Source organism: Lepisosteus oculatus, chromosome 3 (genome assembly GCF_040954835.1).
Source record: "Lepisosteus oculatus isolate fLepOcu1 chromosome 3, fLepOcu1.hap2, whole genome shotgun sequence".
NCBI classification, from domain to species: domain Eukaryota; kingdom Metazoa; phylum Chordata; class Actinopteri; order Semionotiformes; family Lepisosteidae; genus Lepisosteus; species Lepisosteus oculatus.
Window position 1 is genome coordinate 23,245,549 of NC_090698.1, and position 25,523 is coordinate 23,271,071.

The 25,523-nt window shown below is 38.7% G+C and overlaps 1 protein-coding gene across 10 annotated transcripts in view; it reads left to right on the plus strand.

Annotated features, from left to right (window-relative positions):
- Positions 1-2,369: 2,369 nt before the first annotated feature.
- Positions 2,370-25,523, plus strand: part of LOC102694984 (transcription factor TFIIIB component B'' homolog) — a 41,228-nt gene continuing 18,074 nt past the window's right edge. Inside the window, exons 1-22 of one of the 10 annotated variants that reach the window (XM_069187039.1) lie at positions 2,370-2,520; positions 2,888-2,934; positions 5,799-6,062; positions 6,570-7,194; positions 9,657-9,766; positions 10,717-10,779; positions 11,799-11,933; positions 12,856-12,989; positions 13,349-13,443; positions 15,166-15,220; positions 16,115-16,261; positions 16,729-17,004; positions 17,240-17,327; positions 17,543-17,750; positions 19,030-19,226; positions 19,738-20,131; positions 20,670-20,819; positions 21,846-21,882; positions 22,965-23,069; positions 23,797-24,031; positions 24,482-24,645; positions 25,041-25,200. In XM_069187039.1, the coding sequence (XP_069043140.1) occupies positions 5,800-6,062; positions 6,570-7,194; positions 9,657-9,766; positions 10,717-10,779; positions 11,799-11,933; positions 12,856-12,989; positions 13,349-13,443; positions 15,166-15,220; positions 16,115-16,261; positions 16,729-17,004; positions 17,240-17,327; positions 17,543-17,750; positions 19,030-19,226; positions 19,738-20,131; positions 20,670-20,819; positions 21,846-21,882; positions 22,965-23,069; positions 23,797-24,031; positions 24,482-24,645; positions 25,041-25,200 (3,641 nt within the window). In that variant the 5' untranslated portion in view covers positions 2,370-2,520; positions 2,888-2,934; position 5,799. Of the gene's footprint in view, positions 2,571-2,887; positions 2,935-4,718; positions 5,106-5,798; positions 6,063-6,569; positions 7,195-9,656; positions 9,767-10,716; positions 10,780-11,798; positions 11,934-12,855; positions 12,990-13,348; positions 13,444-15,165; positions 15,221-16,114; positions 16,262-16,728; positions 17,005-17,239; positions 17,328-17,542; positions 17,751-19,029; positions 19,227-19,737; positions 20,132-20,669; positions 20,820-21,845; positions 21,883-22,964; positions 23,070-23,796; positions 24,032-24,481; positions 24,646-25,040; positions 25,201-25,523 lie in introns of those variants that run through there. The other 9 variants (XM_069187040.1, XM_069187038.1, XM_069187041.1 and 6 more) reach the window with 9 other exon arrangements.

Sequence of the window (25,523 nt, forward strand, 5' to 3'; positions counted from 1 at the left end):
TGGTTGTTGTTTTTTTTGTTAATACCACTCATAATGAGTTTTTGCAGTTTCTTTGGAAAAGCATTCAATTGCCTTGGATATTGGCATTAGGTAAATTAATGACTTGTAATTCCTAATAACACTTTGGTAGCCTATACATCCCTCCACCTCAGGCTACAGCATATGTAGGGTCTCTTTGGAAAGTTGGTGTTAAAGGGTTTGCATAGTTGTAGTAAAAGATATTTAGCAACATCATCAGCTTCATCTAAATGGGGGCAGGTGGCCAGACCTTGTATCATGCTGGAACTTTCAAGAAAATGACCAGTTGTTCATGTGACAATGTAAAACGCAAGAGATGGGCAAGGAACACAGGATATTTGAACAGGAGAGGTGAAATTGCAAGAGCAAGCAATTTAAAGTCAGGAACCCTTCTTTGCCACTGGATTCCTCCTTGATGAACTGAAAAATACAAGGTATTGAGCTCCGAAGTAACTTTGTTTTTAAATTTGTCATTTTATTTGTAAATAAAAGATTGATTTGTCCTCTTTGGTTTGCATTACTCTGGCCTTGCTCAATCTGGCCTCCCTAAAGCTCCACATTATTCCAGTAAGTGAAGAAATTTCTCACTTCTTTAACTGATCTGCTGTTGTGTCCACATGCTCCCTACACATATGTGGACACAACAGCAGATCAGTTTTACACAAGGAAAAGTCAGGTGGTACTTGTGTAAATACAAGGAAGTATTAATTTATCTAAAATGAACAGGCCAAGTGGTAGAACACTCACATTAACTCCTCTATCACTAGGGTTCTTAACAGTCCCGTCTAGCTAACCGAGCAGGACAAAGACAAATATCGCCACACCACATTGGCTATGCCCCCCATTAATAATAATAATAATAATAATAATAATAATAATAATAATAATTGCTTACACTTATATAGCGCTTTTTCTGGACACTCCACTCAAAGTGCTTTACAGGTAATGGGGACTCCCCTCCACCACCACCAATGTGCAGCATCCACCTGGATGATGCGACGGCAGCCATAGTGCGCCAGAACACTCACCACACATCAGCTATTAGTGGGGAGGAGAGCAGAGTAATGAAGCCAATTCATAGATAGGGATTATTAGGAGGCCATGATTGGTAAGGGCCAATGGGAAATTTGGCCAGGACACCGGGGTTACACTCCTACTCTTTTTGAGAAACGCCCTGGGATTTTTAATGACCACAGAGAGTCAGGACCTCGGTTTTACGTCTCATCCGAAGGACGGCGCCTGTTTACAGTATAGTGTCCCCGACACTATACTGGGGCATTAGGACCCACATGGACCACAGGGTGAGCGACCCCCGCAGGCCCCACTAACACCTCTTCCAGCAGCAACCTTAGTTTTTCCCAGGAGGTCTCCCATCCAGGTACTGACCAGGCAATTCTCAAACAGAACAGAACATGAACAAGAGAATGGAAAAAGGAAACCCAGGGAACAACAGATTTTTTAAAAAAACTTTTCGTCTATGACTACTGCACTAATTTAACATGTCCAAAACCTTCTTAGACCAAACCCATCTTAAATAGGATTAATTTAATGTGCAGTGTTTCCACTATATACCAAATGATTTAGAATAGGTGTGAACTGCTTTAATGGGAACTTTCAAATATAGAAAATGCTTCACTAAACAGTTGTTTCAGGGAATGTGTCTATTTTCCATCTCTCCAGTCAAAACTCTAGGTGTCAAAGACCACTGTCCAACAGGTTTTATACATGAAGGTCTCTCTAAATCTCCAGCCTATTTAGAGCAAAGAAGTGCTTCAACTTGCCCGGTTAAGAAAATAATTATTTCAATTAGGTAATCTGGAGATCAGATGGAAGAAAAAAACTAGAAACCCTCTGTTTCTCCAGGACTGGAGTTGTGATCCCCTGAGCCAAAAACAAATCTGAATACCTTACAGTAAACACTTATTATGATATGAAAACAGAAATTTCTAATTAGTAAATAATTTCCTACATCTGGTGCTCATTTAAAAATCTAAGACAAAAACAATAGAAATGGGTTACAATGATGTGGTTTGGGAATTTCAGACGAGGAGACCCCTAAACATTTTAGGACTAATTCAATTAATTATTCGTGTAATTAAATAATTACCCTCTCTGTCATCATGGAGAATTCCTTGATGATATAGCACACAACCTGAGGTTTTATTCATGATGTGTCATCACCTTAAAGTAGAGTTTATGACACATTGCAGACACACAGCTCTCATTGCAACATACACAAATTGTCAAATACTTAATCCGTGTCTCTCTGGGAGTTGTAGGTTGTTGCTGTCTGCTTGTCTTTAAGGAAGCTTATTTAGAATGTTTTGCAAACTACAACACCCACAATTCCGTTCTCAACCCCTTGTAGCTGCAAGTGACGTCATACAAAGCAGCATGGCGGTGAGCGTAGCGTGGTGCAGGGCGAGGAATTTGTATGGTTAGAGAAAAGCTCAGCATATTAATGGATGACATCTCGGCAGTGTGTCAGAAGTCCTGAAAGAAGTGAGTTCTCTTTTTAATTGAAATAGGCCCAAAATCAAAATCCAAAAGAGGTATAACATTTTACCCAGACGTGGGTAGTTTTTTATAGTAATTTTGAATAATCGCTACCGTGTTTTGTTAACTTTATAAAATTCAGATTATTGGTGCAAACAATATGTGTAATTGAAGCGTAATGACAGTTTATAAAATCAAATCAGTACTGCACATAAAGTCGTTTTTCTTCTGTATTCTATCTGTCAGTTCAAAATAAGTCGATGACGTAGGAAATGTGCCTGTGTTTATGTATTGGTGTACGTGGTAGCACGGTCGACCTAAAGCCCCATGAAATATAGAATTTGTTTTATTAAGAAGCACAACTTTTTCACAGTATGGATCACGAAGTGCCTTTTTTCTCCGCGCTCCCCTAAAAACAACGTGAGTAAGCTTGTACAGGCAGAGTGCATGATAGTGTAGTACTGTATGTTAGGTAGGTTGTAAAGCACATTATGTTAATCTTTAATGCTACTAAAGCAGATATTTATTTTTTTATCTTAAGGCGTAAACTGTACATTGTATTTTCAGCCTGCAGTTGTGCGGACATATTTGGAAGTCTGGTAAAAGAGCTGTATACAACGTTTCTGTTTAATTATTTTTGAAGCATTTTCTCCGATGTTGTGGTATATGTTTATTCATTTTTTTGACTTGCTATCCATCCACCTATCCATTTTTTAACCTCTTTATCCAATACAGTGTTGCGGGGAAGCCAAATCCTATACTGGCATGCAGTGGGCACAAGGCAGCCTACTCTCTAGATGGGTTAGGGCAGACACAAACACACACACTCATACCAAGGCCAGGTTTTCCAAGAAGCCAATTAAATTACTATTATGTCTTTGGACTGTGAGAGGAATCCCACTTGAATACAGGGACAGCATGCAAACTCCACACGGACAGCACCCAGGAGTTGAACCCAGGGACCCGGCACTGCAGCTGTGCCTCTGAGCCAACATTGAATATCTTACCTATTCCAGGAGAAAAATAGCTTCTGAAAAGACTTCCCAAAGCTGATAGGCGGGGAGTGTGGTGGATAAAATTGTATCCAAAAACATAAGAATAGTTACAAACAAGGTCTTTCAACCCCTTTTGTTCCTCTGGTGGTTAGTATTTATTGGACCAAGAATCTAATCCAGCTATTCAGCTTCTCAAAGAAACCCAGGAATCGTTATGACTGAATAATTTGTTCCGGACACGAATATCCTCCTGCATATAGAAATTGCATGTAGTTTTCGTTAGAAATTCCTCATAACCTACATTTGTAAATGTGGGTCTTTATTTAATTGTTAATCCCACAATTAATGAGGCTTTTTGGTTGATTTTGTCAATACCTGCAAGGTGTTTCAAGTTTCATTGTAATATCTGTTTAGCACCAAAGATGTTTTGTAATTTGACCAAATGAATGGTTAAAAGGAAGAAGAGACTTTTCAGTCTATCTAGATTGTTTTACCAGTGGGTGTTTTACATTCTCTAGGTCATGAGTTTTGTTTACCCTTCTTTGAACGCTCGATAGAGCAGTGTTTTTTGTAACATGGCAAACACAGTATTCTGAGATCGCTCATTAGAGGTCTTGTTAGTGGATCTTTGTCATTTTCATCAGCCATTTTTGTCCCTAGCTATAGATACCTTAGTCTCCCAAAGTTCCTTCACAGAGCAGTACCTTCAGTTTTGTACTAACATTTTGTTACCATTTCATTTTCCTGTCTTCTGTGAAGCCTCAGAGTTTACTTCTCTTTTTGACCAACCAATGGTTCAGGATTGGTCATAAATCTACACATCTTTGGCCTGTAGGTGCATGGCCTTTTGCAATTTCAGTTTCTTCAATCATATGTTAAAGAGCATGAAGAATGAATATGTTGTTGTTAATTTTAATGACAGCTTAGATTAGCATAGTCCCTTATGTCCTAAGATTCCAAAGGTTACATATATACAGTACCAAGGATTCAGCTACTGTATAGCAGCTAAAAGACACAAGTGCTGGAGATGTGCCTGTTCTCATCTTAGTTATTGTGTATAATTTGTTTTGTGTAATAATTTAACAAATGCCTTTATACTGTATGTTGTAATTTACCATGTATAGTGACAATGCTACACTATACAAATGTTCAGCCACTAATAACAATGATGGCTATGTCTTATGCCTATGCTGCAATACAAAAATGAACATGGCCATTGTTAGGTTAACCGTTATTGTCGTAGATTAAATGTTGAGGGTGTACTGACACCATCTGCGTTGACATTTTTAATGGAATTTTTTTGTTCACGCTTCAGAGCTTTATCCAGTCTATGCTGCAGTATGTATGTGACCTGTATTGTACATGTGAAGGAAGCTTCAAGGCTGACAGATATGCGGAGTGGTGGCACTGTGGCTAAGGATCTGCGCCTGTGGCTGGAAGGTTGCCGGTTCAAGTCCCACAGCCGGCAGATGAATCCTACTCTGTTAAGCAAGGCCCTTAACCCCAGCTGCTCCAGGGGCACCATATAAATGGCTGACCCTACACTCTGACCCCAAGCTTCTCTCTGCCTATGTGTCTCATGGAGAGCAAGCTGGGGTATGTGAAAAGACAAATTCGTAATGCAAGAAATTGTATATGGCTAATAAAGTGATCTTATCTTATCCTAATGATTTGTGGGAAAAGTGGTTGAGTTTGTAGAAGAAACAAATGTCTCCAGTGTCCAGCCCCTGTCTTCCCATCCTAAGTAGCAGACACTGAGCAGTAAAATATGAATAAATAACATAGCCGTTTTTACCCCCGCACTATCAAACTGTTAAATTCCCAGCCTCTCTCACTCTCACTCTCACCTATGATCTGAACCTCACAGTGCCTTCTTCCTTTCTTTCTCACCAAAAACCCAAACACACATTGGAAATCTACCTCTATCATACATGTCAAAAGCTCACTCCCCATAATTTCTATCCCTTTATTTTATTCTGTTGATGCATATTTTTGCACATAACCTGTTACCTTTTTGTTGTTTTGCACATTGCCTGTTGTTGTTTTTTGCAAACTGCCTGTTGTCTCTGTCTTTCTTTTGCTACACAATTGTATTGTTGTTGTTTTTCTCTTTGTACTACTTATGTCCGAGAGCTAGCTAAATAGCATTTCGTTATACCATATAATTACATATGAGTGTAATGACAATAAACTTGAACTTGAACTTTAGTTGCAGGTGAATTGCACTGTGGGCATTTTGAGTTTGATGTTTGTGACAGAATAGTACAAGGATGGTGTCTTCTCTCCCAGAATGATGCGAAGATCGAGGATAAGTGTGAGGCCCAATGTCCGGCCTGGGGGTAGAGGCCTCACCACTTCATCTCAGGACCCTAAGCCCTCAGAGGAAACTGCGGCTGAGCCTCAGAAGGCTCCAGAGGAAAGCCAGGAAGCAGGGAAGGAGACCCAAGAGCAAGTCAGCAAGGCTCATCCTGGAGATCCAGGAGACCTGTCACATGATGAAGCTGGACAGAAACCCACTCAGGAAGGACAGCAAATCAGCACCCCCCATAACCTGTGAGTAGTTCACAGCATAACTATATTATCCTTTGCTCTTATATTTTATTATCCCGAAGGGCGCTTGCATGTCCCATAACAGTGCTGAATGATATTGAATATGATTTTAAATGTTCAGATTGACTTACCCACTGGTCCTGAAGTTGTGGGAGATCTCAGCTTTAACAGTTTAAAGGCAGCCCTTGAAAGTAAAATTACTATTAATGAGCTGGAGTGAAAGGAAAGGGTTTTAGCATAGCTGGATTGGAAATTACTTTGTCAGTTACTGTAGGTTATTAAAATTGATTTTTTGTATATAAAAGTTAACCTACTTAGAATATTAGGAAAACCACCAAAGGTGAGCACCAACAATTTGCAGAAACAGTCTTAAATGATAATATTCTTCATGCCTCATTGGGAAAGTAGACTGCAGTGCTATACTGTCCTCATTTATTTGTTTCTCATTAAAATGCTGGATAGGTGTATTATTGTTTGCTTTACATAATCATTTTGTTATGTTTAAAATAGGAATGCAAAGAGTGAAGAGGGTGCAGCCTCTGCTAGCACCAGTTCTCCAGCCGCCACTGTACAAAGAAGAAAACGCTTCTCCGCGATGCCAAACCTCGCCAAGCCCAGAGCAGTTCCTGCCTCGGCCCAACCACGTGCCAGAGCAACGCCCAAGTCACCCCCTGCAAAGCACGTCGCGTCACCTGCTGTCGAGGATAAGGCCCCGACTTCGCCAGAGCGCACGCAGGCAGAGAACGCTCCCCGCAGAACCCTCACGTCGCCAGCCCGACGAAGATCTTCCGGTGGAAAACAGCCAAAGGCCGCAGAAGAAAAATCTGAGGCTTCTGCCTGTTCAAGTCAACCTCTGTCAGCTGGACAAGATAACACAGCTAGTGAAAGTTCACAAAAGCGTACCTTATCCCCAAAAGTCTCACAGGAAAGCACATCTGCAGGGAGCACACAGCAACTGACTGAATCCTCACTTCCTGGTCAGAAAGAATCACAATGCAGCGATTCATCACCAAAAGAACCTTCCCCTAAATCTTCTGTGCCTCTAAATAAGCCAAGCATTTCTTCAGACCGTGAGAGGATCCTAAAAGCCCGGAAACTGAGAGAGCTTCTTCAACAGGAAATTCAAAAAGAGAAAGTGAGTTGTTTGAGCAGGGTGATTGGAATTATGACTCATTTCACGTAAAGCCTTGTGTTTGGGAACTACATGATGGAAACCTTTGAATATAAGTACTTTTAATTGATGCTATCCCCATATTTGCTTTTTGCATATATATTAAGAATTGCCTTTATTTATTTTTGTTATTGCCACTCGATTCTTAGCACAGCCAATTAAGTGTTTTTGGCTCGCAGCTACAAACCCTGTGATTGCTACTTTTGAGCTATTCACAGGCTTAGTGCCTCATACCAGAGATTCAGTGCCAATTGGTAGTGATGCATGTGTCTCTCATAACTGAAGGCATTCTAGCACTCTAATCCCAACCTGCTCTCAATGGCACAAATAGTGGACCTAATAGTGTGCTTCCTCGAGGAGAGTCCTGATCACAGTGTGCTCATGATATTATGCACATTCAAACTTGTAATCATTGACCTTAACCACTTCTCAAGCAGGTGTCCTTACTGGTTGGCTTCACTTAAGCCACCTACAGTAGGTTTAATCAATTTGGTTGTTTATCCAAAATAGTGATTTCTTAATGGCCATTTGAACAACTGATAAAAAGTTATGCCAATTGATAAAACACCTGCATTTTGGAGGCAAAACACTCGTGCTCTTCTTTGGAGGAACCAAGTCCATCATAGGACATGGCCTTAACATAATTTTCCCTTCAGCAGTTCAGCAAATATTTAGGAAGCAAAGGAAAAACTCTTTATTGCAATCCATATGGTTATATGTGCTGTTCAGTATTGATCTTGTTGTCTTGATTGAGCTTGAATATTATAATAAGGATTGTATTATTAGATTAGCTGGATCTGACTAGGTTTCTCAGAAATTAAACGGAGATACTTGTAAATAATGACAGGAAAGTAGCAGATATATTGAATATTTCACTTAGGAACATACATTTATAAAATACTCATGGTATTTTATCAGTGATACTTAAGGAAACAATATGTTATTCAGAGATCATTAAAAAAAACTTCCAGCAGTCTCTCAAAATAGGGTTAATACCAACTGACTAGAAAATTGCTAATGTAGTTCACATCTATAAAAAGGGTAAAAACATCAATCCAAACAATTGCAAACCATTATGTCTTCTTTTACATGGAGAAATATGGAAATCACTAAAACCAAAGTAGAGGAGCACCTGTATGGCAATAAGATTCTAAAGGATATTAAGATGGGCCGAATGGCCCTTCTCATTTTCGACAATTATTATGTTTCAGTACATCTACTGCAGTATTTATCATTCACAGCACAGGGGGCACAACCACTAAAAAATATAAGTGTCCAAGTATAGTTAGTAAGAATAGAAATAGGTTTTCAGTTGGAGGTATTAATTTACTGCTACTTCACATCGTAATCACGTCATTGTATCCTGGTAATTCACATCTGCTCTAAATGGGAAATTAACTTTTATTTATTCATCTATTTTCTAAACTGCTTTATCCAGTCCAGGGTGGCGGGGGACACCAGAGCATAACCTGTCAAGCAACAAGCGCAAGGCGGGATACACCCAAGACAGGGATGGGAGTAGTGTCAGTTCCGGGGGTGCTATCTGTGTGTGTTTGTCCATAGACACAAACACATACTGTACACACTCATACCAGGAACAGTTTCAAGCAAGCCAGTTAACCTAGAATTATGTCTCTGGACTGTGGGAGGAAACCCGTGTGCAAATAGGGAGAAGATCCAAACTCCACTCAGATAGTGCCCACAGAAAGGAACCCAAGGTCTCAGAGCTGCAAGGCAGCAAAGCTAACCACTGTACCACAGTACCGCCCTGTATACTTGACAAAAAAGGTTTCTTTTGGTTACTTCCTTAGAATTGACCTCTCAATGTGTCTTTTAATACATTCAGTGCCAGGTATTTTAAATACAAAGAGGGATCGTAGCTTAGCTCCCAGGATAACATGAGCTAGGGCGGAGAGGTGGCTCTGTGGCTAAGGATCTGTGCCTGTGGCTGGAAGGTTGCTGGTTCGTATCCCGTAGCCGGTAGAGAAATCCTACTCCATTGGGCCCCCGAGCAAGGTCCTTAACCCCAACTGCTCCAGGGGTGCCATATAAATGGCTGACCCTGCGCTCTGACCCCAAGCTTCTCTCCCTGTCTGTGTGTGTGTGTCTCATGGAAAGCAAGTTGGGGTATAGGCAAAAAGACAAATTCCTAATACAAGAAATTGTATACGGCCAGTAAAGTGATCTTACCTTATCAACTGCATACTATTGGTTTCACAATACCCCTGTGCAATCTGAACACCATCATTTCAGCATCACCCTCTGTCTTTAATTACTCTAAACTATGCCTGAATAGAGATTTCTAGTTGAGGCTTTAGATTATTTGGGTCTTTTTAGAGAACAGAATCATGTTAAAATTAACTTGGAAAAGGCAGTTTCATTTATTATCCAGGACTTTAATCCTTGACTCTTGTTCTTGGTTACAGAAACTGAAGAAAGGGAAGGTTCTCACATTTGAAACCCCTGTCCCTCAGGACCGGAGCAAGATGATAATGAGGGACTTCATATACTATTTACCGGAGAGCAATCCAATGAAGTAAGTTTCCTTTTCTGTTTGCTGAAATTTTTTGTGCCCTCAAATGCCGACCTCTCTTCAAAGTTGCCATCATGTTCTGGTCAATATAATAATAATTTCTTACACTTATGTAGCACTTTTCTGGACACTCCACTCAAAGCGCTTTACAGGTAATGGGGACTCCCCTCCACCACCACCAATGTGCAGCCCCACCTGGATGATGTGACGGCAGCCATAGTGCGCCAGAACGCTCACCACACATCAGCTATCAGTGGGGAGGAGAGCAGAGTAATGAAGCCAGTTCATAGATGGGAATTATTAGGAGGCCATGATTGGTAAGGGCCAATGGGAAATTTGGCCAGGACGCCAGGGTTACACCCCTACTCTTTTCGAGAGCCACCCTGGACTTTTTAATGACCACAGAGAGTCAGGACCTCGGTTTTACGTCTCATCGAAGGACGGCGCCTGTTTACAGTATAGTGTCCCCATCACTATACTGGGGCATTAGGACTCTTCCAGCCACAACCTTAGTTTTTCCCAGGAGGTCTTCCATCCAGGTACTGACCAGGCTCACACCTGCTGAGCTTCAGTGGGTTTCCAGTTGTGAGTTGCAGAGTGATATGGCTGCTGGCTGATAGGGTTCTGCCTTGCAGATCTTCTTTAAATAAAAATGGGCCAGTTTGACTAAAATAAGTATTTGCAACATTTTTTGGTTTTCATCATCAGGACTAAGCTTTATGCCTAAATGTCAAATGTATTAATATGGATATTCACCCAAATTTTTGTTTAATAAGACTGTCCTTTCTTGCATTGCTTAATTTCTCTTGGTTTATCTTTTTTTTTAGTATAGTTAATTTGTTACTTGTCACATATAAATTACTTGGTGCTTCTGGCATATGGTAACATTTTCTGTATCTGGATGTATCTGTGTGTCCTGTGTTTAAATGAGCTCATGTTCAACTTAATAACAGGTCTTCATTAGAGCAAGAACAGAGGCAGACTGAGACTGTGACGACCCTTCCGCCCAACAGAGAGTAAGAAAAGAGTTCTGATGCATTTGCCTCCCATTTGCATTCCTCTATACACTTTTAATTAGAGTAATATCTAATATTTATATTTAACCCTCTCTATCTGTATGGTTTTGAGACCATTACATATGTTGTGGGTTATCTTTGCAGATTTGTTTTCATGAAGTGGTTGTGTAATGGGAGCACTGTGCCAAGACATAGATGGCAGTATCAATAAGACTCCTCTGAAAACTAAATAATTATAATTTCATTTCTAATTTGTGCTATAACCACAGGTAATCATAATGAAATAAAAATGTTTATTTCAGCACATATTTATTTAATTCCACTGTAAGACTGTAGAAAATAAGGCACAATGATGAGTGGTTAAGATTACCAAGCTTGGCCACAGTCTGTCTAATGAGGCTGAGATTGTTGGATTCTCACACTATACACTAAATCCTGCACTGCATGATGTTAATGACACCTTTACCAAAATGATACCATACAGTACCTCTTCAAAGAACTTGTCTGCACTGCAGGAACATTGTTATACTTATGGTCAGATGTGAAAGCAAACTGGGATTTGACTTTGCTGTTTCTGTATGTTTGTATCTTATTGTGTAAAAAAAAGGGCACCCATCTCTCAGTTCAGAATATTGTTGCACTATCTATTAATCTAGCTATTTATTAATTTACCTTAAATTATATATTCATTTTATACATATTTATAGGATAAATTAATCGGGTATAAAATGATCAGGTAGTGCCACAGTGAGAATTAATATATTGTTTGAACAGAATCCAAGACATTGCTGGATTTTTGGCAGTGCGGGCAGTTGCTGTAGTCGTTCATAATCCTTCTTTTGAACCACAGGCTAATTGCTTTCATATTTCTATTTAATGCATTTTTATTTTATGTTCAGTTCTTTAATTGGCTTTACAACTGTTACAAAATCCAAAACCAAATGTTACCTAAATTGACCAAAAGACAGATCTTTAAGATATGTATAGCAAAGAGGCTTAAATGGGTGACTTGTGTTCAGACCTTCACTGAGGCCCCAGGAGGAAGAAGAGGGGGAGGAGGATGAGGATGAGGATCAGCCTGTCCAGGATGACCAGCTTCTGGTTCCCAGGGTGAAAGTGGCAGAAGACGGCTCACTTATTATTGATGAAGAAAGGTAATGGAAATGTGATTAAACCAGACTGCCATTGAAATTATTTTCTACCAGTCATTGAGTTAATTCTAAACTAGAATTAGAGAGAGAGATGAAGCAATTAAAGCTTTAATGATTGCAAATTAAACTTTATTTTCATTTTTCATTAGAAAATCCAGTATAAATTTAAAAGAAAAAGAAAAACAAGCAGAGTACATGATCCAATGTTTGGCAAACTCTTCTCCTCAAAGGCTACTGGATAATAGATGATCTTCTATATTTGTGACCAGATTTTTCAGATAATTAAAAGGAAGTTATATATATATTTAAGAACAATTATAAATGAAGCATGTAGCATTTGAAAACACAGAATAAATTTAAAGTTTAAAGTATAGTGTTGCACAAATGGTGCAAGATATAAACAGCAAATATTTTATGTAATGCAAAGCACAGTACATTTGCAAAATACTATTGATAAATGAAGTAATATTTGTAAGTATGGTATACTTTCAGATCACCTGAAAAAGTTGGAAGCTAGATTATCAATCTTCTCTAGATGCTTTAATATAGTGAGAAAAATTGAGAAATATAAGAAATTTTAGAAACCATGTGGTCATGTCATTAATATGATACTTTAATCAGAATGGGTCAATAACAGTTAAGGTTTTTAACTTCTTTGTTTAGTGATGCACAGACTTTTTTGTGCTCTGAGTGCGATTACAGTATTAAGCTAGGAGCTCAAAAAAGTGTAGAATACAAAATATAACAGTAGTTTTTCACTTAAATGTAATTTTTGGACTTAAAATGCAATTTGTTATTAATTATGATTATGTAAAGATTTGGGGCATTCCGTGTTTGAGCTCAAGCTACAGAAGAGTTTTGCTAGTTATTGAAATGATCCATTTTGTTTAGTCACCATTTAAACAAGTCTTCCCGTATTTTTCAGTTTGACTGTGGAGGTTTTAAGAGTCAAAGGTCCCAATGTAGTAGAACAGAATGATCCAATTTTTGAGCGTGGGTCTACCACAACCTACTCCAGCTTTAGGAAAGCCAGCTACACGAAGCCCTGGTCCAACAGAGGTGAGAGAATAAGTCACATTCCATTTCCACATCTTCATTAGTATTAGGTTTTAATTAAGTAATTATTGGTCAAAACAAAGTGTCTCTTGCTTTAGAAAATTGTCAAGTTAAACGTAATCTAAAATGATATAAACGGTTCTTTTTTCAACATTGAATACATTATAACTGTATATCTATGATATCGTAAAAAGTCATTGTAATGTTTTTAAGAGACAGACTTTATTAAAAATAAAGTACAGTGTCATGATGACTTAATCTTAATGATTTATATTCACAAGTACAGTATTTGTCCTCTGTTTCTGTTGTTGTTTAGTTTTTGTGTTTGACTGATTTTGAATGTGTACTTCCTGTAATTTTAGAGACAGACATGTTCTTTTTGGCTATCAGCATGGTGGGGACAGATTTCTCAATGATTGGTCAGCTCTTTCCACATAGAGCCAGGACAGAGATCAAAGTAAGAGTTTTTATCTCTTTTATCAGTTACTTCTCTTATGTAAATCAATGATAGATCAATGAATGTCTGCTGTGTGCTCCTTCCTTTTATACTCCAGGCAAACTCAGGCCTCTGTATAGTCCCAGAGACAGTCAAGATACTTCCATCAAATGTTATTGTAGATTTCTTTTATCACTTTTTAAAGGCATTCTTAGAACAAAGACAAATATATTTTTACTCTCTGTAGTACTATTATGATTACAGTATAATATTTTTAATAATTATCCATTACAACATTATCCAATCTGTAAAACATGATTTTATAATATAATATATAATGTATATAATATATAATGTATATAATATACATTATTATATATAATATATATAATATAATTATCGTAATAGTATTTCATTGTACTTAATTATTCATTATACTTAAAGATTTCCAAAATTGTAGTACTGATAGTGCCATTAACAGTTTGAATTGATCATTGAATATTAGTCTGGTAATAACCTTGCATAGAAAGGGAGGTTTATGTAGTATGTGTCACAGTTTGCATGATGTACAATAGACTTGATCAACAGTTGTATGATTATAGATTTTTTATACAATTAAACCATGTGAAATACTGTATGTATTACTCTTTTAGAAACTAGAAAACAATGACACTTTACATTGCTTGAATCCTTGAACAATCATGCATACAGTTAAACGGTAAAGTTTTGTGATAATATATTGTGTTGCACCTGTAGTTTCATGCTGTAATATAAGACATATTTTAAAACATTTGAACAATTTAATATTAAGTATAATGAAGAGAAAATGTGTAAAATAGAGTTATTGGCACAGATTATCATAACATGGTTTCTTATTTATGTCATTTTTGTGTCCATTGTTCTGTGATCAAAATGTATACCTTATACAGTATATTGATTCTTTTAAAGGGGAAATTCAGAAATAATACTGAGAAAAGGTTTTCAAGGGAAAATGGTGACTAAATTACCGGGGCAAACCTAAAGCCCTGTGGCACTATAGGAACACTCTAGTTTTCTTCATGGATTAATAACCAAAATAAGTTAATAAAATAAAAGAGAACAACAGATAATAGGACAATACAGATGCATAAAATAAATATACATTACATATGTACATTAGATATGGTTAGATACTAAAATAATCCCAGCCATGGATATACGGTACTGTGTTACATTAACATCTATAATTAAATTACAAATCTGGTTTTAGGCAAGCTCGAAATATACAGAGTTTACAAATGCTTTATAATTTGAATCAGCTGACTTCTTAGGTTTGTTATGGATATGTCACTGATTGTGCCTGTATTGTATTGAGACGCTTTTATATTAAGTATAGTAACTGTGAAGGACAGGATAAGCTCTACAGTCAAGATGATGCTAAGCCTTCAAGCCTTGGGAATATCATGTATTGCCTATGACTGGAATTCCCCAGCAGTAAGTTTTCTCTGGTCAGGTTGGGAATATGTGGGCTCCATTTGGGGGGCATTTTCTGTACAGCTGCAACCCCTCAGACCTGTTGTTCACCTGTGAGCTTGTGGTGATGCAGATGAGTGCTGCACCACTCCTCAAAATGATGCTGTCTTAGCTGCAGGCCTTGTGGGAGTTATAGTGCGTGGTGTTCATCCACCTCGTGCTGACTGACATGACTCAATGATAGGCTGAATTGATAGACTGATTTATTCCATGTATTCTATTATTTCACAGAACAAATTCAAGAAAGAAGAACGGACGAACTCCTGGAGGATAGACAAAGCATTTAGTAAGGGATTTTAATCCTAAATGCAGCAATAATATAATATGTTTCAATTTTCTTTAACTTTGGCATCCAGACATAATGTTGACCTCCCTATCTCAGTAAACAATGACTTGCATATATTTTGCTTGTTGTTTAGATTTAAGAACAGTTTTCAAGAAGTTGTGTAATGTGTAAATGTGTTTAGTTCCTCGTAATTTTAATTGTTTTAAAATGTGTAGTTTACTTTCTTATGAAGTTTCTAGTTTCTTTTAACAAGCTCTGAAAATTCACCTACTTACATAAAAGCTTTCTGGGTTCTTCTGAGTGGTTGATATAATAATTGTTCAGATATTTCACTGCTAAGCTGGATCTGTTTTCTCACTATGCAGTGCTTCTGTAAATAGTTGATGCGTCGTTATGTTAGCTATGTTTTTGTTTTGATGACATCTTGTAATCAGTACAAGATGGAATGTCTGTCTTGTAAAGAAAACTAAGTGCTCTGACTTTTTTCTCTGATTTTGTATAATAGAACATTATTCGCACATGAATGTACAGTATCAAGTGTCTAGTTATACTCCTGTTGCTGCTGAAGAAAGTTGACCTTTTCCTGCTCATTTGTTCCTAGGACACTGTTTTCGTTGAAAAGTGGATATATTGCATGCGCACTCACACACCACACACAGTGGACAGTACATACACACCAGTTAACGTAGTATGTCTTTGTGAGATGGGAGGAAACTAGAGCACACACAGAAGTCTCATGTGAGCAGAGGCACAATATGCAAACTCTATACAGAATGCACACCAGTCTGGAATTGTATTTAACACCAAACCACCATGCCACCAGAATCATCACACCATGTATAAACGTGAAAGAAACGTTTTTGCTAATTACGGTGGGTTTTTTTTCCGTTACAGGAGAGAAAAGGCCATTTGATATTGATTTCTTCAGCAAACTTCTGGAAAAGGCTCAGATTGAAGATGCGAAGAAGAAGGAAAAACCTAGAAGAAGCAGGAAGAATCTGACAGAGAGTACTTCAGCTAGACCAAGGAGCAAGCGAAAAAGTAAGGAGTTGGGTTAAAGCTGTTTTAGTATATTAAAATTTTTCTGGCCTAGGACGCTGGTAGGTGTCTTAAACAGCTACTGAATGTAATGAGATTCACGGGAAACAAAAACATTTCTTCAGTTTGTAAAAGCAATTCATGGTCTAATAAAAAAGTACCTAATCTGTTTTATGGTTCATACCCAAGGCAGCATCCAGCATCCTTAAAATATCACTTAAACATCTATTATTGTCTTTTCTCTTTCCAAACTTGCACTAGTTATCAGAAATCAGTAATGGCGACATGCTTTCAGCCCTCTAACACTGTCCTGTTTGAAAAATGCTTTTTTTCAAATCATGGGACATTATCACATGGTGTTGGAACCCTTCTCAGGTTTACTGGACTTGCTTTGTTTGTATTGGTGTGCAATAAATTAAACTTTGGAAGGAAAGAAATGTTCGCAAAGCTAGTAATGTGTTGTTTTTCAGAAAAAGTGAGTGACCAGGATAAAGCTGCTGAAGGCAGCTTCCTTGTGTCAGGGTCCGGCAGTGAGGATGAGGAGGGTGACCCGGAGCTGGCTGAGAAGGAAAATGAGGAGTCCTTCAGTGTGCACACAGGTGAGGACGGAGAGAGCAGCCAGGCGGGTCCTGCAGCCAGGAAGAAACGCAAGCACAGGAAGGACGAGGGAGCTGAAGACGCAACTTCTGAAAGGCCTCCGGACACAAAGAAAAGGCAAAGAAAGAGAAAAAAAACATGCGAAGAAGGTACTAAGAGCTGCGTTTACACAGTTTGTTCATTCAGAACTTGGAGTTTGTGTGTACTTGCTTTCTTGCTGATCTTAAACATATTTGGCGTTGACCTTATTTTATTTTTAATTGCAGTTAGTCCAGCCGATACTTATGGTTTTTTCATGGCTAAAATTCAGGACATACTGTACATCTCAAATGTTGTATGCCCTGAAGACAATATGGATCCTGCAGCATTAATTTGTTTTCCTAGTAGGCCCAACAGACATGGAAGTTATTTCCTGTGAAGAGCCTGGAAATGGAGCTGCTGGTGCTGAAGTTATACCTGATGGTGCCAATAGGTAATTTTCTGTCAATAAGAATATTAGTGCTTCGGAATAGAGTAGTAGTAGAGGAGTTTATTGCCATATGTACATGTACACTGGAATTCTTATTTGCGCCAATCTCTCAGGACATACTCAGTACAGCAGACAACACAGTATGATGGACAATACCACACATTATAAACAGTGTATTACATATGCATGATATTTACTGCAGTTCATATACCTTGCAGATCACAAGAAACAGAAAGCCCTGCGAAGGAAGGAAAGGAATCTCTGATCCAACCAGCTCAGCCCGCAAGACATCGTTCCCAGAAGCCAAAGCCGAAGCTTACACAGAGAAGAGGAGGCAAGAGAGCTGCAGAAGCTTTGGAAACCCCAGGGGCTAAAAGCAGGACTGAAGGCGAACAAGGAACGGAAGGAGGTTCTCCTGACTCCACGGTACATAACCCTATAGTAGCCTCCCTAAATATTTGCACTGGTAGAATTAATAGTGGGGAGCTGTGGGTAACAAGGTTATTTAAAGTGGAACTGCAGTTCTATTTTTATAACAGGCATTAGTGACAGTGAAAGTAAAATGTACACAGTAATGAAGTAATATGTCATATTTACATAACAAAATTGACAAAGTTTGCAGGTATGTGTAGTGCCATATTCTGCACAGAATGAGGCAACCAAACTGCTGGTGAGTTGAAAAGGCCCTATTACATTTTAAACAAGCAGGCTTGTGAATACCGTACATAGGTTTTTGATCCAGTAGAATTATTGCTCTCGACCTTGAGACAGTTTGGCTGACAAATGCAAATCCTTAAATATGCCACTTTGGAACATTTCTGCAGTGAAATGACCGCTTGCATAACCTGCAGTTATTCACGTGTACATCACATTACATTACATTACAGAAACTAGTGAGCAGGAAGGGCAGCTTCACGCAGTTCAGACAAGCTCAAACTCTTGCCTGTGAGACAGCGTAGCAACCATACAGCGCTTTCACAAAGTGCACAATTTGGAATATGTAAAATTTTGCAATATTTCAGTTGTTGGTACCGAGATTTAATAATCAGTCTTGAGAATTTGGGACCGCAGTTCCCTTTTAAACATAATTCAGATGCTTGAAGTTCAGTTTAGTTTGGAGATCTCAGTTTTTGATAGCTTTTATTCTTTTTGTTAAGAAAAAAGCCAAATGAAAGCAAAAATCACTTGAATTAACACTTTTCTTTTGTAGCCCATATACAGTACAATATTTAACTTTTGATTACTATTGGCTTGCAGCCATGTAAGTACCAGTGAGCCTGGTCAGTACCTGGATGGGAGACATCCTGGGAAAATCTAAGGTTGCTGCTGGAAGAGATGTTAGTGGGGCCAGCAGGGGGCACTCACCCTGCGGTCCATTTGGGTCCTAATGCCCAGGTATAGGTCCTGACTCTCTGTGGTCATTTAAAATCTCAGGGCGTTTCTCAAAAAGAGTAGGGGTGTAATCCTGGCATCCTGGCCAAATTTCCCATTGGCCCTTACCAATCATGGCCTCCTAATAATCCCATCTATGAATTGGCTTCATTACTCTGCTCTCCTCCCTACTGATAGCTGATGTGCGGTGAGCGTTCTGCCATTGCACTATATAAGTGTATTATTAATTACGTTGTTGTGCAGAAGGCATATGTACATGTATGTTCATTCAACATTTATTTTAAGTCTTTTCTTGTGGTGTGGTGTGTTGCAGGCAAGCAAAGAACCTGATTCCCAAGGACCTGGGCATGAGGGTGGTAACTCTAAATCTTCAAAAGGGAAGAAACCCAAAAGAGTGAAAAAACGCACCAATATTTTAGAGTCATCGGACAGTGAGAACCCAGGAGAAGATATGGAAGAGGACCCTGATCTCACTGCTGTGCAGGAGCACATGCTGAACAAACCTACCAGGTAAGATCCTCAAGTATGAATTAGAGATTAGAAATTAGATTGACAGAATGCAGCGTTGCCAATGGATCCTCATATTGTTTCAGATGCTGATCCATGTTGTTCTAGGTTGTAATGTAAATGTTTAAATGGGAGTCCCCGAATTTAAGGAGAGTTGTTCTGTGTCTTGTTTTGTTTTTTTAAAGCTGTCTTCTATGTGGGTTTTGTATAACTGCTGTCTGCTTCTGTTAATATGAAAACAAACAGGGGGACTAGAGTAGATAGTATTCTACTGTTGATAAAAAAATTGCCTTTGATACTTCTGAGCAATCTTTATGAATAGTTTTTAATGCAGATTCGTCATTCAGTATATACAGTAGTAATGACAATTGTAGACTACTTTTTTAATTCATTAGCTGTCTTAATTTTAATGAGTAGAGACATGTTACCATTTTATCCTAAAATTAGTGTTTAAGACCTCACTTTGAGCTAAATATCCCACTCTACGATTTTTGGGTGGTTTTTTGGTATGAAGGTCAGGAAGAATACCAAAGTTTTCTCAGCAATTGAAGCAGCCCGAGGAGGAGGATAATTCTCCTGTGGCTTCCCCTTCTGCCGTGCCGCCGTCTCCTGAGGACTCTCCCGCTAGTCGGAGAGGCAGGGACCACTCTGCTACCCCCACAAAGGACAAACCCAGCCTAGACCAGAACCAGAAGACCCAAAGATCTGGGAAGGCCAAGCTGGTAACTCTGAGGGCATCTCCGGAGGAGCCTGAGGAAAACGAGGAAGAGGCAGATGAGGGGAGGGCCGAGGAAGACTACTGCTATCCTACAAACCCTGAGGAAGTGAACCAGGCTCCTGTGTTTGTGCCCGCCAGCCTGCGGTCACCTACCATGGTCCCAGTGGAAGTGGAGGAGACTATGGAAGAGGTGACAATGCACGCCCACTTTTTTTTGTACTGTGACGGGGAGTTGTGGAAAAGAATAGCGTTTCTTCCCTTGAAATGTCATTTATTTCTAATGGCTGGTAGAATGTAACATCAGATATTTTGGGGATGCATTTGTCTCCCTCTTGCTAAAGAGAGACAGAGTTATCATCAAATGCATTCACATAAACATTCACATGCATAATCACCAATTGCAATGAAGCCCTCATGTCATTTCATTTCTTTTTGGATAAAGGGTTCTTCTCACAAAGTTTTTTTATAATACTAAAAGAGAAAGTGAAGTTTTTTTAAATGAATAGCCGTGTTATTGTATGCTATCAGAACAGTAAGCTCTGAATCGAAATCAACTAATTTGTTTATGTTTTAACAAAGAATCAACAAACCACTAAACAATCTGTGAATGTTATCTTTGAGACTTTGTGAGTAAAGCCCTTTCTGGTTATTTGTAATAGTCATTTTGTTTGCTTGTTTCATTTCATTTTCCATAACCCTGCCCTCCAACATTCCTTGTTTCTGCACAGCTTGAGATCTCAGACAGTGTCCCTGATGGACGCTGCTCTCTTGAGAGCGAGCAGACCCACTTCTCTCAGTCATTGTGTGATGAGGCCCTTTGCCGAGCTTCACAAGAGGAGGTTGTAGTTCCTTCTGAAAATCAGTTGGACATATTGGTTGTAAGTGATCAATTAGTTATTTGGATTTCTTACCAGTGAGGTTTGTCTAGCTGACTTGTTGGGGAGTTCTTTATGCCCCATTGTGAACTATTTTCGGATTTTAGTACTGTGGGCATTTTAAAGTGAAAAGAAATCATCTCCACTTTACAGTCATTTGGTCCACATGTTTTGGGATTAGAAACCAGGCACTTTAGATAACATCTTAAAGTGACATGGTTTTGTTGGGAATTATGTCAATGTAGCTGAACAACATTCCCAACCAGGGGTCAATAGAGACCGTCCAGGAGGACCCGGAAACAAGAGGCAGCCTTTCACTCTAGTAGTCTCATACATTATCATACAGTGACAGCATTTCAGATTTTATACTTCATGTACTTCATAACCGCAGAACCTTGGGAGAGGTGGAAATCTCTTTCTACTTGAAAAGTTTTAAGAAGCTGTTAAAACTGCTAAAAACAGTGTTTAAAGTCATCCTTGAAAGGAATTATCAGATTTTGAATATTTAGACATTTGGGTTATTTAAATCTTCCTACTCCATAATAAATGGGTTAGATTACCAGTTGCCTTCTGGAACGATTTAAAACTTTTGATTTTTTTCTTCTATTTTATGAGTGTTGTTGCAGCAGCTGAAAGTCTATATGAGTAACCATAGAAGAATGATGGTAGTTTCTAACAAAATTGTTTTTTTTCCTTCTTCAGTGCTATGTTAAATACAAAATCACATATACAAATACAAATTAAGTGTGCTGTGAGGCGAGATCTTGTTGAGGCAATGTTTTTTTTTCTAAAGATGCATTACATTCAGTTCTAAGTTTAAGTGCAGGTTTAGTCCCGCAATTTGTTGTATTAGTGCTGGACAAAACCCTGTAACCTCTCAGCAAATGTGTTATAAAACCTTGATCTGCTTTTGAGATGAGCATTGGGCTATTTTCCTTGCACTTGTCCAGATGGATTTTGCATTAAAGGTGTTGAGGAAAGAAATTGTAAATGCTGACTCTTACTAGTTGCATCTGATTCTTTTTGTAGGATGTGATTGAAATTTTCTCGACAGGATCCGTCTCTGGTAAGTTTTAAGGTTTCTTTTCTTGTGATACTTTAATCATTTCGTCAATATACAGTACTGAGCATCAGAAGACACCTTTCACTTATAATTACAACAAATCTTTTTCATAACATGGGCACTGACTTCTTTATGTAACAGATTTGACAAGTAAATTCATTTGACTTGTAAATATTTGTCATAAGGGTGTGTACCTCAACAGTTACAGGCTAGCAGCATGTTTGGCTACTATTGAAAGCAAAACAAGCAGTACATATGCAACATGTGCTTTTCACCTACTCTAGACAGGCATTTGCCTGTTCACTGCTCATGGCACCTGGTGTGCCACACATCATCCCAATTTATCCCGTAGATGTTCAGTAAGGTTCAGGTCTGGCAACACAGGACAGCCCTGGCCCAACTGGATTGGGCCCCCAAAAAATGCAGCAAGTATAATACCATGATTTCATCGGGGATCAGTGTGGAAGTCATATAGTCATGTTGCCATCAATCACTATGGTTGAAACAACTAGACACTCTTGTCCAGAGTAACACACTTGAACCTCCCCATTATTTTGTCTGTTTTACACAAGAGTTAGTATTCTAACGTCCATCATGGAAGTCATAACAAAACCGTGACTCACCGCTCAAGAGGACCTTGCACCACTGCTCTTGACTTTGTTTTCCTCCTTCATATTGACTGCACATAGATATTGCTTCATTTCTCTGTTTTTCTTTTTCATCGCTGGGCCTGATATTCTAAAGGTTAAGTCACCTTTGCCCAGTCAGATATCTCACTTTAGTGTTTATTCAACTCTCAGTCATTGTATTACATTCAGTCATAAGTGCTCAATTAATCAAAATGATGCCAAAATATGTAGTTCATGCCCCAGTGTACTTTTTTCTTCTGAAAGCACTTATACAAGAACAGACTGATGTCTTTCATGCTCGTTGTATGTATAGGTTATTTAGACATTTTCTTCAAACATTATAGTCTCTTAATATTTGCTTTTAATTATAGAAGTCCTTAATAAGTCAAATAAGATGCTTTCAGTATTTTGAAAGGCATTCTAAAAGCTGTTTACCCATCTGTGTCTCCTGTGCAGAATTCTCAGGTTCTGATAGAGAGAGCAACACTGAGGCTGCACAGACTTTGCTGACAATTAGAAACTCTGAGTTTGTGCCCGCAGAGGCTGATGGGAGAAGCACAGGTGAGAATAATTAAGTTGTTCCTATTGATTGTACTCAGGCAGTAATCGGGTGTTAATACCTGGAACTGCATGTAAACTTGGTCTCAACAGCATACAATAGATTGCTGTAGTATTGGCCAAATTATTAGGGCCTCCTAGGACCATAAGATAAATGTTGTTTATCTTCCCTGGCATCAAAAATTCCCAAATCAAAATCCTGTTGATAAGTGATGCAGCCATCGCTACACTTGCCATTACCCTCCTTCTCCGCAACCCACAGAGGAGGATGATCGTGAAGAAAAATGGGATAGGTCTGTCTTGTGGAATACAAGTGCTTTCAGAGGCCCAGTCTGTTATCTAGTAGAAGTTCATAGAGTTTTGGCTTCTCCCAGCAATGTCCTGATGTTTATGTGTTAATGTGTTGTGTGTATTGCGTGTAGCTCTACTCTACCCTTACCGGGATTCAGTCATGATCACTTGTTGGCTCAGAGCCACACGCAGCAAACTGTTGTGGCAAAAAACCATCTCTTCTGCCTCAGTAGAAATCAGTACTGTCTAAATTTCAGTAGGGTCTCACTCAGTCCTCTGAGCCCTGTAGGTTGAGCAGTAGTTGATCTGTCCAGTTGAGGTTGTTTAGTTTTAGGGTATGAATCTCACAAGCATTTTTATTTTTGTTGCTTCCTTAATATTTTATAAATAGGATTTTGTGCATCTGTGTTGGAATGTCTGTTTTCCGTTTTTTTTCTAGGATCAGAAGATGCCGTCATTGAAGCTTCATGTCAGAGAGTGGAGGAAGAAGAGGAAACCAGTGGGCAGCTTGGTTCAGAACAGACTGAGCAGCCAGACGTCACTGAGGCTCCTCAGGCAGTGGTATGTGACTCCCCCGCTGCTGTGACCCCATCAGAGACTTCAGACACCACAGCAAGAGCTTCTCCATCAGTGGAGGAGCCCCAAAAAGCGGGAGAAAGTTCAGGCACCGTGAGGTTGGTAATGTTGTTTATTGTGATGGTTGCCTTATCCTTTTTTGGTCTCATTGATGTCATTTTCAAGGCTTATTTAATATTATTATTTGGACAGTATTCACAATTTTCTTTTTCCTTTTCATGTCCATTGTTCTAATATGACACTTGTTTGGCAAAAACAAAAGTAAATCAATCATAGAATTAAAAATTAAAGAATATTGTCCATTCAAATTACCATAGTTATGCATCTGATGGATATGCAGGTTCTCAAACTGGCTTGCTGAGTAAAGTTAACGGGAATGGGTACCATGGTGGATAAGGTACTTGTTGCATCTGTTCAAATCTCGTTTCATATTTCTTTTCAATGACTGGACTTTATGAGATTAAATATTTTGGGGTCTATGAGCTATTTTGTAACAACGCAGCTTCACATCTTAAGAAAAACTCAAATAGTGTTCTCTTTATTTTTAGTGGTTCTGATGAACAAGAAAGGGCTGCTGGCCCGGCCTCCTCAGCCCAGAATGGTACTCAGCACAGAAGGACGAGGTTCTCAAAGCTTAAACCCAACCTGGTGAGGACAGCTAGAGGTCCACAGGTTCAACCCGTACGGAGTGGAGCACCTCGCATCAGCTGTGGTAGGAATACAAATTAATTTGAATCACTTTATAATATAGGTGACAAATGGAAGCAATTAGCATTTCAAGTTTAATTTGTAGAATGTTGTTTAATTTTTTAATTCTTCCCCTTCCCCTTTTTTTCCTTTGATGCTTAAAAAATAATTATAGACTTTGTCCCACACTTTCGTATTTCTTTTTTCTCTCAATGCTAGGTGATGTCCAAATTGCCTGGATTCTGGGTGTGTTTTAGCAGTCACAGTTCAGATTTGACTGTTAGAAAAGCAGTTAATTTTTAAATAGGATATGAATGCCCAGAGTACACACATTTTGTGTATGAAATAAAATGGAATACAGCACTTTCTCTTTACCAGCGACTTGGTATTGAAAAACACATTTCACATTTTCTTCTTTAGACCGCTTAGTTGAGCCTACTCCTGTTGAGTCTGCCCCACAACGCTTAGCTACCGAGGAGAAATCTGTCTCAGACAGTGAAAAGGAGAAAGACATCCCAAGAGAACAGGGTGATACAGAGGCATCAGGTGATGATGTGCAGAAAGAAAAAGACATCTCTAGGTAAGAGATCTAATGAACTACATAATAGCATTTATGTGTCGTATTGAAAGACCATAGACTTCATTATAGTGTATTGTAATTATTAATATGACTTTCACTGTATTTATTTAATAGTAGGTAGATTTAAAATCCAAAGTTAGAGCAGTTATAGAATTGCAAGAAGTCCATACAGTTTAATGAATGAAGTACAGCTTACCTTAGATTTTGAATAAGTGATTGAAGAGAGTAAATGTAACATCTGCACCATATCGCCATTAAATGTATTTCACAAAGAAGGCCGCTAACTTTAGAACTTCGGTGGTCATTGAGAACATTTAATTTTA